The following is a 13185-nucleotide window of genomic DNA, read 5'->3' on the forward strand; positions in this document are numbered from 1 at the left end:
GAAGTTTACCTTGAAGTTGCGAAATACAAGCATGACCATTCACGTGTATAAATAATTTTGAGTCTTCAATAAACCTTATACAGTATGTGTGTTTTTGAAATGTGAGAGGAAACCAAAATATGCTGGAGCTGTAATTTGAAGTCAGATCCTCATAACTGAGTTCAACATGCTCACCACTCCATTCCATTAACATTATAATATAACATACTCTAAAATGGGGGGAAAGCAGGGCGATCTGACCTTCCATTTAGATCCCTTGACATTTTTAACTGTCCCCTGGGTCACTTTAGTCCCGAAGTGAGGCCTCAAGGGGAAATGCCATTTAAAAAGGCCACGGTCCATGAGTGTGCCTGTTAGTGCAGCAGCCCCGCTTAGTCAAGTCACTACACTGAAATGGCTTCAAATTAAGTTGATGCTTGAGTGTGCCTGTGCGTTTTGGAGCGCTCCCACTCCATTAAACCCGTAAAAAAAAATATTTATCTCTGAATAAAACCTATTAGGTGTTTTTTTTCTCGTTGAGACACCACATTGTTAGGTCAAACAATCCAACCCCAAGAAATGAAGCTGTTTTTTTATATGGTACTTTATTTAAACAAGCAATTTACAAACAAATTCTACTCGTACGTCAAGGCGCCACTGTATTAAAACGTCAACATGGATTGGAAGTGGGGAAAGGGTAACTTGGAAGCTTCGTTTATGAATAAAATAATGTAAATAAAATAAAATAATTCTCCTATTACTCTGTTGAAGGCATTTGTACGTGGCCATGGTAAAATAACGTGGGGAAAATCTACCTGTTGACTAAAAGAGACCCCTGCTGGAACAGAAAATGAAATGCATCCTGGTGACGTATATCCGCTTCCGGGATAAACAAACCAACTCACGTTATGGCGGTTCATCTTGGGCAGGCATGAGCTCTTGCCTGCGTTTATCGCCAGATGAAACGTTGCAGTGTGCGCAATGTTCAACAAAAGCAATGATGCGAGTCCAAATCGCTACTTTTGCACGAACGGTTACGGGATGGAGCAGTTTGTCGTCGACGAGGTGACGCGGAAGCTGGCGGCGCACGACGTGAGTGGAGAAAAAAAATACTGTACACTACATTAATAGAAAATTCAAATCAAAAGTTAAAGTACTGTACCAGTTGAACGAACCTAAATATTAATACACGTAGAGGAAGTATGACATCATCATTTTCATCCCGATCGAAAATGCACTCCAGAATCAAAAAACGTGACAAAGGACACATAGGCGTTCATAGCGTTAAAAAAAAAAGTACAGTACTTGGTGTTTTTTGAAAGTTTCAAATAATTAAGACAAAAAAAATACACAAGTTAACAAAAAAAGAAATGTAACCCTAAGGGGAAAAACTAAATTCGATGTACAATCTGGATTGCATTTTCATTTTTTTTAACACATGACAGTATTTTGTTGTTCACAGGGTCACCCCCACATATGTGAGGCGAGGTGAAAAAAATATTATATTTGGAAATTATTATATTACAAGTGAAAAAATGGTTTTCTTAGCAAACTGCTTCATGAGCACTGCACGTATGCTTGTTTTGCAGATTGAGCGGCTGCAAGGTAAAGTGTTGTTCAGCTCCTCTGCACACATCAATTTAGTGAAGGAGCTCAAGTCTGCCGAAAGACTCTTCTTGTTGATGAAGCGAGACTCTCCTCTGCAGCTGTCTGCTCCCGCCAACCCAGGTAGCCACCACCCATTAAAATTGCATTCTAGATAATGCTTGCTTTAATAGTTTTGTATGATACGTTCATAGCCAGAGTCGCCTCTGTGCTGAAGTCCACGCTGATTGGTGACCTGCAACAGTGGACCAGTGCTGAAATGACATGGAGGCGCCTGCAGGGGGTGGTAGCAGACAAGGAGAATGAGAGTGAGGCTGAGGAGCAGAGGACAATGGAAGAAGAGGTTTTTGAGGAGGAAAATGGAAGTGACTTCCAAATCATGAAGAAAAGGAGAAAGATGGACTGTGGAGATGAGTACGTCGACACGGGAGGTGACTTTATTGCGGGGAAACATGGTAATTATAATTTTCTAATCATCCTGTTGTGTTTGTTTTTGGCTTATTGTGCACCAAAAATGTTCATAGGTCAGCCACTGCCGGTTTAACATTGAAACATTTTAAACATAACAAAATAATGGAGCATTTCTGCCCCAATTTTGCATCTTTGTTTCACGGGAAAGTCAATATTTAGAATTTGTTACACTATGCAACTCAAAAATATCTTAAATATAGTGGGTCAAATTGGGTTCTCAGTTATTACATATTTGTTATACGTACAAAGAAAATGTGATCTTTTTTTTACTTTTCATTAGTTTCGTTAATTTTTATCTGTGGGTCAAATAGAACTGTAAAAACTGTTATTTTAATTGTTTGATTCAGATCGGGGTAAAACAGCACCAGGGGCTAATCGGCATTCTTCTGTCCCATTTTCCTTTCGGATTAGCTGCAAGTGTTCTGGGTCTGTATCCCGCCACCTGAGCGTTCAGGTAATGTCTTTTTTTTTGGGGGGGGGGGGTTTTAAAAAGAGGGTTTTTTTTCTTGATGGAATCACTGTACAAATGGCATTGAATGGCTTCACCAGAAAGTGTGTGTATCAAGGTGAAGATGAACGTTTTAGAAGGTTGGGCGGACCCCACACAATTTTAACCAAGCCACATGAATTTGGGTGGGCACGAAAAAGGAAGTCAGGTTTAAAGCTGACATTTCTGGCAATACCAGCAGCTCCTATATTTTGTTGTTCTACTTCTTCCATTCATAACTTTGCTGCTGTGAATTGGGAATTTCTCCATTGCGAGACTAATAAAGGTTTTCTTATCTTATCTTATCTTAATACCCTTGTACAGTACTTTGAAAAACTCCTACTATGAAATTCATCCAAATATAGCATATATGTTTATTAAAATATTAATTTTGGATCCTATTTGCCACTTCTTTATGTCCAAAGGAGGTGAGTAAAGTGTTGGGAACCAGTCTCAGTGGACAGTTGGGCTGGAAGGTTGATTTGAGGAACCCACAGATTGAGGTCAACTAACGTTTATTTCTATTATTATTATTATTATTATTATTATTATTATTATTACACTTGTGTTCTCTTTGTTTGGTGTTTACAGCTGCTTATTTTTCACTCGCAGATTACCGTGTACTTGAGGGATGACTATTGCCTGCTTGGGATCCCGCTCACCAGGTGAGCCCTCGCTGAATTGACATCAAAAGAAGACCTTAAATGCTTTGTGTTTCGATTTTTCGATTTGAAGTGGTGTTTGTTTCCCTCAGGTTACCGCTTGCTAATCGATGCTACATCAAAACGACAGGACTCAGGTCCACAGTTGCCTGGGCTATGGCTGAACTGGCTCAAATTCAGGTACTGTATTATTACAGTGTTTGCAAAATATACATGCACCATTTATTATTAGAATTTTAAGTGACATCAATCGCTCCATCAGCGCAGCTGGAGCTTTACGCTGTGTTGAGCGATATCAATCGATCTGGCTGGGGGCGGCCGCCATGCAATTTTGAACACAGGCAAATCCCTGGATAATCATATCAGCATGAATAAATATTTAAAAAATTGGATTTAATATTTTAAAATGATGATCATTAATATGCCACATATAATAGTCCGCTGTGCGCTGTGTTTCCCAGTCAGGTTCCCTTGTTCTCGATCCAATGTGTGGTATGGGAACCATCTTAATAGAGGCAGCACAGGAACACAAGGTCACTAATTATTACTTTATTAGACTACAAGTTGATCACCACAGTTGTAATGTAAAGAATATGATCATAACATACATTTGTTTTCTCTGTGAATTGGATTTTCAGCTCGCTGGCTTCCTGGGTTTGGACATCGATGACAGACAGCTGGACAAAGCTAGTGAGAATGTTGCATTCGCGGAGCTGGGAGACAGAATACACCTCTTAAAAGCTTCAACTACTAGTGAGGAATCTGGCCAAAATGATCACAAAACGATCGATAATTTGATTCTCTAAGACTTGCATGTTCTCTGGCAGATATACCAATCCCGAATGCAAGCGTGGACGCGGTGGTTTGTGACCTGCCATTCGGCAGGAAGTTTGGCACCAAAACCGACATGGCCGCCAGTCTGCCGCTCATCCTCGCCGAGATGGAGAGGTCCTTAGAACCCAAGACAAGCAGATTCTGGTAACAACAACAACAAAAAATGTCATTTAACAACGCTTGTGCTTGCAGAGTCCTCCGTGTGGGCGGAAGCTTGGTGCTCCTCCTGAGCCCTCAGTTGTCGTGTCTCCTGAAAAAACTCCTCACGCAGCCTCAAACGAGAACAGAAGACTCTGCAAACAAGCAAGGAGCGCAGGAAATCACGTCAACTCCTACGCAGGGAGAAGAGCCTCCGATGGGGCTGATGACCGAGCCGCGCCCCCCTCTCTCGTCTCTGGAGCACCAGGCCACTCTGAGACTCAGTTTAGGCACCATAGATGGACTTTTACATAAATATATAAAAACACAAAATTAATTGATCAGGGCTGGACATTTTCTACTAGTGTTATCTTCAACAGGCAAAACCATGACCTGGATGAAATCTATACTTAACCTTACAGATAGGCCACTCTTGAAAACGGATGGTTGGACTCCGATGAAAGAACCGCAAGGTCATGTGGTGTCATCTGTGTTTGCCAAAAAAATGTTGACATTTCAGCCTACAAAAACTCAACATGGATCTTGTTGGTTCTGTGTAATCTCTGCCTGGGGGATGCGACAGTGCCGTTTCACAAACGTAAACAGTTTATTTCAGGCCATTTCTTTTGGCTGAATTGGCCTGAAATTGTTTTTTGGGGTGTGTTTTTTTAAGATCCAATTTATTTAGTTTTAGTTAGGCAATATCTGAAGTTGAACATTCATATTTGATATTTTGTCTATTTGACGTTCTTAATCTGATTTTAAATAATAGATCAGAAATTACTCAACAGTTAGTCATTACTTGAGTGGATTTTTTTTCACTGAGTACATACTGTCGTCTATATGTGGAGTATGACTTAAGTCATATTCTAAAGTACAATTTTTGGCTACCTCTTTTAGTTTTTAACACAGAGGAACGATAATTTAAGAACGCACCAAGACATTTAACATCACACCTGTTCAAAATCAATTTGTCGTTTGACTGTTGAAGGAACGACTGTATGTAGTCCACAATATTAAATTCCCAGTGCTATACAGTGATTCGCTAGCAGGGACTGAGTGAATGATTACCAATGCATTCGCTGTGTTTTAATCATTCACCTCATTGCCAACTTCATCATCACTCTGCTGTCTAGGGATTTGTGATGGACTTCGAAGTCACTGAAATGTTCCACTCTATAAAAATCTCGATAGATTTTCTCCTGTTATGATCGACATCCTGTATTACACCCAATCCAATTTCATGTCAATTAAAAGTCAAACTGCTTATGAAGGCAATTTTCTCGGAGGGCTATATTACAAAAATGTTTTCAAATATTCCCGCAAATTTTACGCACCTTTGCAAAACCTGGATCATGTCCCTGTTCTCATATGTCTGATGTCAAACTCAAGGCCCGGGGGCCAGATCTGGGCCGCCACATCATTTTATGTGGCCCGCAAAAGCACCTCAAACATGTCAACTTCCATGATCCTTTCTAAAATGTCTACCAAAACTTTAAATTCTCATATGTAATAAGAGATATATTCGACACATTTTCTTGTTACCAAACCAAATCAACAGTTATTCCTGACTTCTTTACATGGCTTCAGTCATAACGGCCCCCCAAGTGAAACGCTAACTACGCATTCCCAGTCTTCAGCATGTGCTTGCGTGTGTATTTGATGAAGTATGAAGTAACTTCTTGGTACAGTATATGGGGCACTGACAAGAAAACAAAGGCCGTTTTATTCAGGGTAACGCGCCACTTCCGAGCGTGGAATTTCGTTGCACTGCAGTGCTCACACACTGACCCCCATCAGCTGAATCACAATGCTGCCATCTGCCAGCGTTTAGCCCCGCTTAGCCTAGTTGGACCGTGAAAGGGCCAGACACGGCCACACTCCGGGCTTATTTAACTTCCAGGCCACCTTTCACTTCTCCTTAAGCCAATCACTTGTGATTTTTGATGCCAGCACACCGACAATTGAATCGCTGCATCTAGAATAATGGGTCACATCCACCCAATCATGTCGGCACATTTATCAGTCCGACATGATTGAAAACTTTCCTCTGACTGGTGTAAACTTTTTGTTTCATTTCGTTTTATAGATTCACACGCGTTTGTTTTGTCTCCGCTCCCAACTATGGATGTCGCGTGGTCTCAATGAGCATCGCCGTCAGAACGTCTTGTTCCCATGACAACTGACCGGTGAAAGACACATGGCACGTCACGCTTATGGGCTTCGACTGTGGCTCGTGGCGCAGTTCAAACCAAGCAGCTGGGGCGGATCCAGATTCGGTCACATTCAGAATACCGGTTCACAATGCAGTGACCCAGTCTGACGTTACACTCTACCTGCCGCTGCGAGGGTCACCTGAGGCAACGTTACATGAAAAAAAAAAGTTTGACCACAAGAGGGCTCATGGGTTAACAAAACACATTAGCCCGATGTCATTTACCCCATTAGTCTGTCACTATTAAGTCTCCGGATGTATTGACAAAGATAAGATTATAAATATGAAGCTCTAAGCAATTAAGTGAAAATTTATAATTTACCGAGATACAGCCTAATACCCATTTTTCCACCACAGCTCTCACAGCGTCGACGCACTGGTTGGCAATCACTGGTCTAACTTATATTTAAATGTTTTCAGAAAACAAGAAAAAAAACCTAACAATCTTGAGACAATATAGGCCTATTTTGTAAGAGATTTGGTAACTGCAAGTTGAAAAAACACTTGGGCCAGGGATTCTCTTTTCACATCATACACAGCACTGCCTAAAAAGCACTTTGCTCTCAGGTCCCACCTTCGTGATCATTATTTTAAAAAAAAGTTAAATAAAACCTGTACTTAAAAATGTTTAAAACAAGCTGCTTTGCTCTTAAAAGTAAAATTCAACAGAACTGTACTTGAGCATTGATTAATTTGTGTATCACCGAGGGAACCTTGCATGTCCCACTAAGAATCACTGACAATTAAGCACTTAAGATATGGGGATAAAAAAAAACCTTGATTATAATAAAAAATAAAAAATAAATTCTTTACTCCTACATTCAATGAAAATTAACATTTTGGAAATGAGTCGATGTGTGTACGCACGCGTGCGTGTGTTAACGTTTCCGCGCGGTTTAAGTGTTCGTGAGTCTCTGCCTTGCCAAGGCTCCATGGAAGAGGGCACGTCGCGCGTGCGTGTGTGAACGTTTCCGCGCGGTTTAAGTGTTCGTGAGTCTGCCTTGCCAAGGCTCCATGGAAGAGGGCACGTCCACTGCGCATGCGCTTTGCGCAGTGGACGCCATGTTGGAGCAGGAGTGGGCTCGGGCTGCTATTTTCTGACTCCATATGTTTTTTTTCTCCCTGACAATTATCCCAGTTCGTACATAACGTCGTCGGCGTCCGTCAACAGCGCGCGTCGTCTGGCGCCCTGAGTGGCACTTGGCCATGATGAACGCCAGTGTCGACCTGTCCCGCCGCAATCCGCAGGAGGATTTCGAGCTGATCCAGAGGATAGGAAGCGGCACCTACGGAGATGTGTACAAGGTAAAAAGCTGCAGCGCGAGTGGGGGAAGAATCTCTGTCGACCCCGGGTTCCATTATCGGACATCCATAGTTGTTGAGCTCTTTTGGTAAATCTAATAAAATGTGAGATTTTGCCCCCCAAAGTCACTCATTTGTAAAGGCCAAACGTTGTCATTCTCACTACTTGAAGCCTTTTAAAAGTGCGTCAAATGAAGCTAATGCTAACCCCACCGATATGCCTGGATGTGGTTGTCACACACCACCTTATTAAAAATAATAAATGTTTGTTATAATATCAGCGTGTGCAACGTTTCCGGAGCCTGGTTTAGTAAAAATACGCCAGAAGACGACATAGCACACATGTAAAAACCTAGCTGTCCGAAAATGGACTCAGTGCATTTGCGTTAGCGTCTCGATGCTAACATCGGTTGCTCCGTTGGGGGAAAACACTGTCAGAAAATCACAACGAGCGTTGATTTTGCTTCTCGAATATTCACTGGGATGCACCAGCCAGTTCACCTTTTAGTACAGCTGCCGGTAAAATGAAGTAAGTTCGACCCCCCGGCTGACAGCTGCCGCGAGCGCCCCCAAAGAAGCTAATTCAACAACAAGCTACGATAACAACATTAGCAACACCTCTTGCTCTCCTTCCCCTTGTTTCACTATAAAATCAATCACTTTACGCATTACACATGTAAACTACACATTGATAGATCGTCTGTTTGATTTTATTGTGATTTATGTCCGTTATCTTTGTACACAACAATCAGCCAGGCCTCGCTTTGGAAACAGACCCCCAGGACAAGATGGTCTTTGATATCTTGACAGTTTAAATAAAATCAACTTTGGGAGTTGTTGCGCTGTTATTGCTATTTTTGTAAGTGTACGTTTAATCATGAACCCTATTTGAGAATAATGTCAGCATGCCTTGTAAATTATACATTGAGTGTTTACTGTGAGGAGTCTACACCTTCACATTGTAAATCACTCGTATCTCAAGTCAGTTGAAATGAAAAAAAAATCATAAATCAGTTCCAGCCATACACACACAGAAAACAACAAAACACTTAAATTATTTTTTTAAAAAAATCAGTCTATAACTGTACTTCATGAAACCATACAGTAATAAATAAAATCATATTTGGTCGCCTTAGCCACTTGGGAGCAGTATATGACCAGACAGATGTACTGTTCTGCAGATAGACATCTGGGCATCATGGTTCAGCTCATTGCAGAGGACAAATAATATATGATTGAGGACTGTTATTTTTGCACTGCACTGATTGCTTAAATATTAGTTGCTCAAAAAGGTTTTATGTTTTCCCTTTTCTGTGTTAGCATTAGAATTAAGCTAGCAGACCAAAGGATTGGATTGGATTGGATTGGATACAACTTTATTGTCAAATGTGCTGTATGTGTGATGGTATTATCGCCGTGACTTTGGGCTTGTGGTTTAAATACACAATGTTAAATTCCTCCCAGTTTTAAGTTTAGTTTGACAGCTAGTGTCTTGAAACACTTTGTAAATCGGGTCACTTCTATCTCATGACACCACTGTAATGCTCATATTTATTTACGTTTATGTCAAAATATCAGACTGAGCTCTTGATGTCCTGCAGTGCAGTTTGTACACTGCAAGATTACACAATTTGAATTGCGAAGGCATTTCGTATAAAGTTTCAGCTATGTGGTTGTTTGTTTCACAATGACATTCTGCTGGCCGTTAAACTACAGTCACCGTTGGCACAGTGCGACTCTATGAAATATTAAACACTCTTAATACCACTTGATGATGTTTGGTCCACTTCCAGGACTCCTTTGTTGCGGTCGACACGCTGATCAAACGCCACCGCAAGATTTCTCAGGCTGACTGCTGGGTACCCGTTGAGTTGTATGCTGATTTTTAGCAACATTGTTGTTGTTGTTTGACTATTTGGCACCTTACATGCCTCTCCTGCTGGAGTAGATCATGTGGGTTTCTAATTTTAGACGCTTTATCTTGGCTTGTTGCAGCCACTCGGGCTGTGACAAACTTGTTATTCCCCGCGCTGGACCTGTTATCATGTAATAGTTCATCATACACTTTGCACGCCGTTGTTGCCTGGACTATTATTACCAAATGTTGAGAAATAATGAGCTGTCAGTGTTCAAATTTTGGACACAGAACTCTCGTAATGTGCACCTCACTCGACTGCATTGAAGGATTACCTGCATGTGTGTTTTACCTTGGACAAGACTTTTCTGAAAAGTGCTTCTCATGGTAGCTGCAGACTGGATAGCTCTTATACATTTGTTGATTTTGATCAAAACTGTTTTGTATTATTGAAATGTGTAACTTCTACTTCTACAGTGATACCTTGACTTGCAAATACACCAACTTATTAATTTGCATTTTTTTTGTGGCTGGTGGTGCGAGTGTATGTCAAGGTATCGTTGAACTCGAATGACAGTGAACTAGCAATATGACGGTATTTTCCGATAACCACGGTCTGACTAAATGCGGAGTCTGGATGGGATCACCACTTGAACAACAAAACATGAAAAGTTCAGTTCACACAATGATAGATAATTGTGAACAAACACCTTTTGTTTCCCTTTCTAATGCACGTGATGTTTTGCCAGTGTCAAACCGCCGCAGTGTAGCGCCAACTACTGGCGAGGAGGACTTACTTATTTATCGCCTTCAAGTGGAAAAAGGCAAGTCAAAAATTGTCTTTGCGGTCACCTGCTCAATGCACCCTCACTCGTCTAAACACGGTATTCTGTTCAATATTGTGTTTGTGGAACAAGATATGGGCAGAAAAATCCACTCGTCTTTTGCCATGTCGGGGCTGACTTGTTTTTTCCGAAATTGCCACCTGCTGTTGACTGAAATTGACGTCGCAGTGCGTACGGCCTGCAAACTTCACGCGGCCAAATCCGGTCAACGGGTGAGCCCGATCGATGGCATGACACTTGTGGGGGATTCAAACGCAAACCCCCTCCGCATTACTGGGACGTCTGTGTAAGCGGCAGGCGGCTCACTGGGTAAACCTCATTGATGCCTAAATTTGGCTCTACCGCTGTGTGAAAATCTGCGACTCAGATCGGAATGTTTGCACAGGAAGCAACGCGTGACGCCGACTGCTGTGTTCTCTCCTCCTGTTTGTTGCGCTGCATCAGAGGAGCAGCACCGGTGACCGAGAGCAAGACGAGCCCCCCGACACATGGCCGTCCCCCAATTTGAGCCCCAGTTATGTGCATGCTGAGAATTTGCATTTTGTACTCAGTCACTCGGAATTTGTGTCTCATTCCTTGGAGGCACGGTGACACCGGGTGACCTTTTCCCACATTTCTGTGGCTGTTTTACGGCCTAACAAAGTGGCTGTTGTGTTAGCACCTGGCGTTGATGATATCATTGCCGTATCACCCGCGATCAATCTGAAAAGATACTTGATAATGTCTGTACGGGCTATTCAGAAACGGAACAAACTTTGCTTGAATATGCCGTGAGTTTCATTTACGTGTAACACTTATTTAGTGTTTTTCGTTGTCTCCGTCGCGCTTGATTTACGACACCCTCAACGAACTAACTGCACTCTTTGTTTTCCTCTCAAGTATTAACCATCAGACGCGATGCGACGCTGAGTCCGATGTTTGAATGGGATGACGTTCCTGTTCCCGCAAGGCGACGACGAGTACAGCTTTGGATTGTGAACGTCCAGTCGCACAATGGCCTTTAGATCAAAAGTCATTCAACGCCCTTATAGATTGTTAGCGTATTCATGCGTAAAGGATCAGAGCATTAGTGGGCTATAAGCATTCAAAGTTGAAGTCTCAGTCAGTTCCTATTTTCCACGACAGCTGTTGCCTTGAACCACAGAACAGTGTGAGTTACTCTCACGATGCGTTCTCACTGCGCACCAGCTGATGGCTTGACTTTTGTGTGAGCTCTTCAGGTTACTCGGCCACGTCTGTGTGATCAATGTGTACACAATTAGTGTGTTGGTGGTGATTCAGTGTACGATGTATACTGAGAAAAACTTGGCTCACAAAATTGGTGTGAAAAGCACAATTCAATGCGGCGGGGCGGCTTGTTCGTGTGTTAACCAAAATACATGTGATTGAAAAAAAGAATTGCATAATAAATTGATTACAATACGGGGAGGGGAAATTAGATTGGATTTCAAAATCCTTCAGCCCTGGTGTGGGCAGGACTCCAGACTCCAAACTTTTCTTCTTTTAAATAGGAGCACGGTGGCCCCGAACCTGAAATTTTAGGACCACACAATGTAAGTTGACCTGCAATGGAAGTATTGACTCCACTCATTTTCACTGTAGTACTGATAAATTGAAGTGCGGAACAGAGGTTTGTCAGAAACCAAAAATAATCCAAAAATAGTCATTGCAAAAAACAAAAAACTTTTTTAATGCAAATTTACTGGTCGCACAGGCGTAAGTAGGTGGAAAATTTACCTGCGCTGTCTCAAATTTTATGAGAAAAATTCCACCATTTAGGGGACGATCTGGAGCCTCGGCGTGCAGCGTCCTGCTGGTTTTAATGCAAGGCTGAAGCAGGTAGCAGTTAGAATGCGCTTATAGCAGCAATTTCCTCTCACCAGGACTACTTGTGTGTTTGGGAGACATCTGGACGACCGTGGCGCAGGAATGCAACAGTCCCGGCCGGCTTCCTTTATGGCGTGTGCGCTAGGGCCCTCGTGTCCTATTGTTCCACGCCGCGCCAACAAGAGGACGGCGACCTCGCAGAAGGCTTGTGGCGTGACCCCGCCCACAAACCGAGCCGATTGTGTCCCGTCACAAACCCCCGCGCAGATGGCCGTCGGGTCGCTCGCACATTGAAATGTGCGCCCCGCAATCCATCCTGTTTTTCTCACTCTTCCTCAGTTCCACCGAACACTTCATTGGTCTTTGACCCGCTTTTGGTTGCTCTTGGCATGAACTTTAACCTTGCGCTCACCTGACCATTCTCCTTTTGTGGGAAAACATGGCCTCAGTCACACTATGTTGACCACACGTCTAAGTCCTTCCTTTCGGGTTGCCTCACTAAAGATGCAAAATGCCAAGCGGGCATTCGGATTTAGTCACAGGAGGGCAAAATGCCACACGGGTACACCACTGTTCACCGGGTATTTTAAACACGCACATTGTGGGCAAGGTGCTAATGACGGGTGTGAGCAAAGTTTCTCTAGCGCTATGCAAATGGCTGACCCCATAAGCTACAAGCTAAATGCTATGTGGGGATACAGTTGTTATTTTTTCTTTAATTAAGTGTATTTGTTTTCCTTCTCGTCATGTTACGGTTTTTAGTGATACCTTAACATGTTTAACTGTCAGGCAAGTGCAAATTTGTGTTAACCACTGTTGTTGTTGTTGTTGATTGAATTTGACTGACAAGCTTCTCCAAGGCTATTCAAATGAAAGACCGCATAAGCTACATGCTAGACCGCACAAGCTACATGCTAAATCCAGAATGCGAACATTGTGTGTGTGTGTGTGTGTGTGTGTGTGTG

General features: G+C 42.4%; 2 protein-coding genes across 3 annotated transcripts in view; both read left to right on the plus strand.

Moving 5' to 3' along the window:
* The first annotated feature begins 843 nt into the window (after positions 1-843).
* Positions 844-5443, plus strand: thumpd2 (THUMP domain containing 2). 2 transcript variants are annotated; one of them, XM_019888166.1, is made up of 11 exons: positions 844-1071; positions 1569-1707; positions 1779-2039; positions 2403-2509; positions 2968-3045; positions 3155-3207; positions 3297-3384; positions 3666-3737; positions 3843-3957; positions 4032-4152; positions 4231-5443. In XM_019888166.1, exons 1-11 carry the CDS (start codon positions 961-963, stop codon positions 4511-4513), a joined length of 1428 nt encoding a protein of 475 aa, XP_019743725.1. In that variant the 5' UTR covers positions 844-960; the 3' UTR covers positions 4514-5443. The 2 variants fall into 2 exon arrangements, with proteins under 2 accessions (XP_019743725.1, XP_019743726.1); XM_019888167.1 differs by having other exon boundaries at positions 1779-1994.
* A 1976-nt stretch (positions 5444-7419) lies between these two features.
* LOC109526661 (mitogen-activated protein kinase kinase kinase kinase 3-like) overlaps positions 7420-13185 on the plus strand; it is a gene marked incomplete at its 3' end in the record, with an annotated part of 16660 nt that continues 10894 nt past the window's right edge. The window contains exon 1 of the mRNA XM_019888087.1: positions 7420-7696. Within this exon, the coding sequence (XP_019743646.1) occupies positions 7598-7696 (99 nt within the window). The remainder of the gene's footprint in view (positions 7697-13185) is intronic.

The sequence above is a fragment of the Hippocampus comes genome, unplaced genomic scaffold (assembly GCF_001891065.2).
Source record: "Hippocampus comes isolate QL1 unplaced genomic scaffold, H_comes_QL1_v1.1 scaffold136, whole genome shotgun sequence".
Lineage (NCBI taxonomy): Eukaryota > Metazoa > Chordata > Actinopteri > Syngnathiformes > Syngnathidae > Hippocampus > Hippocampus comes.

Coding starts and splice junctions, on each gene's coding strand:
- thumpd2 (XM_019888166.1), top strand. CDS start 961: ATGTTCAACAAAAGCAATGATGCGAGTCCAAATCGCTACTTTTGCACG. Junction 3,046..3,154: donor TGAGGAACCCACAGATTGAG/GTCAACTAACGT, acceptor TTTCACTCGCAG/ATTACCGTGTACTTGAGGGA. Junction 3,385..3,665: donor CTGAACTGGCTCAAATTCAG/GTACTGTATTAT, acceptor TGTGTTTCCCAG/TCAGGTTCCCTTGTTCTCGA.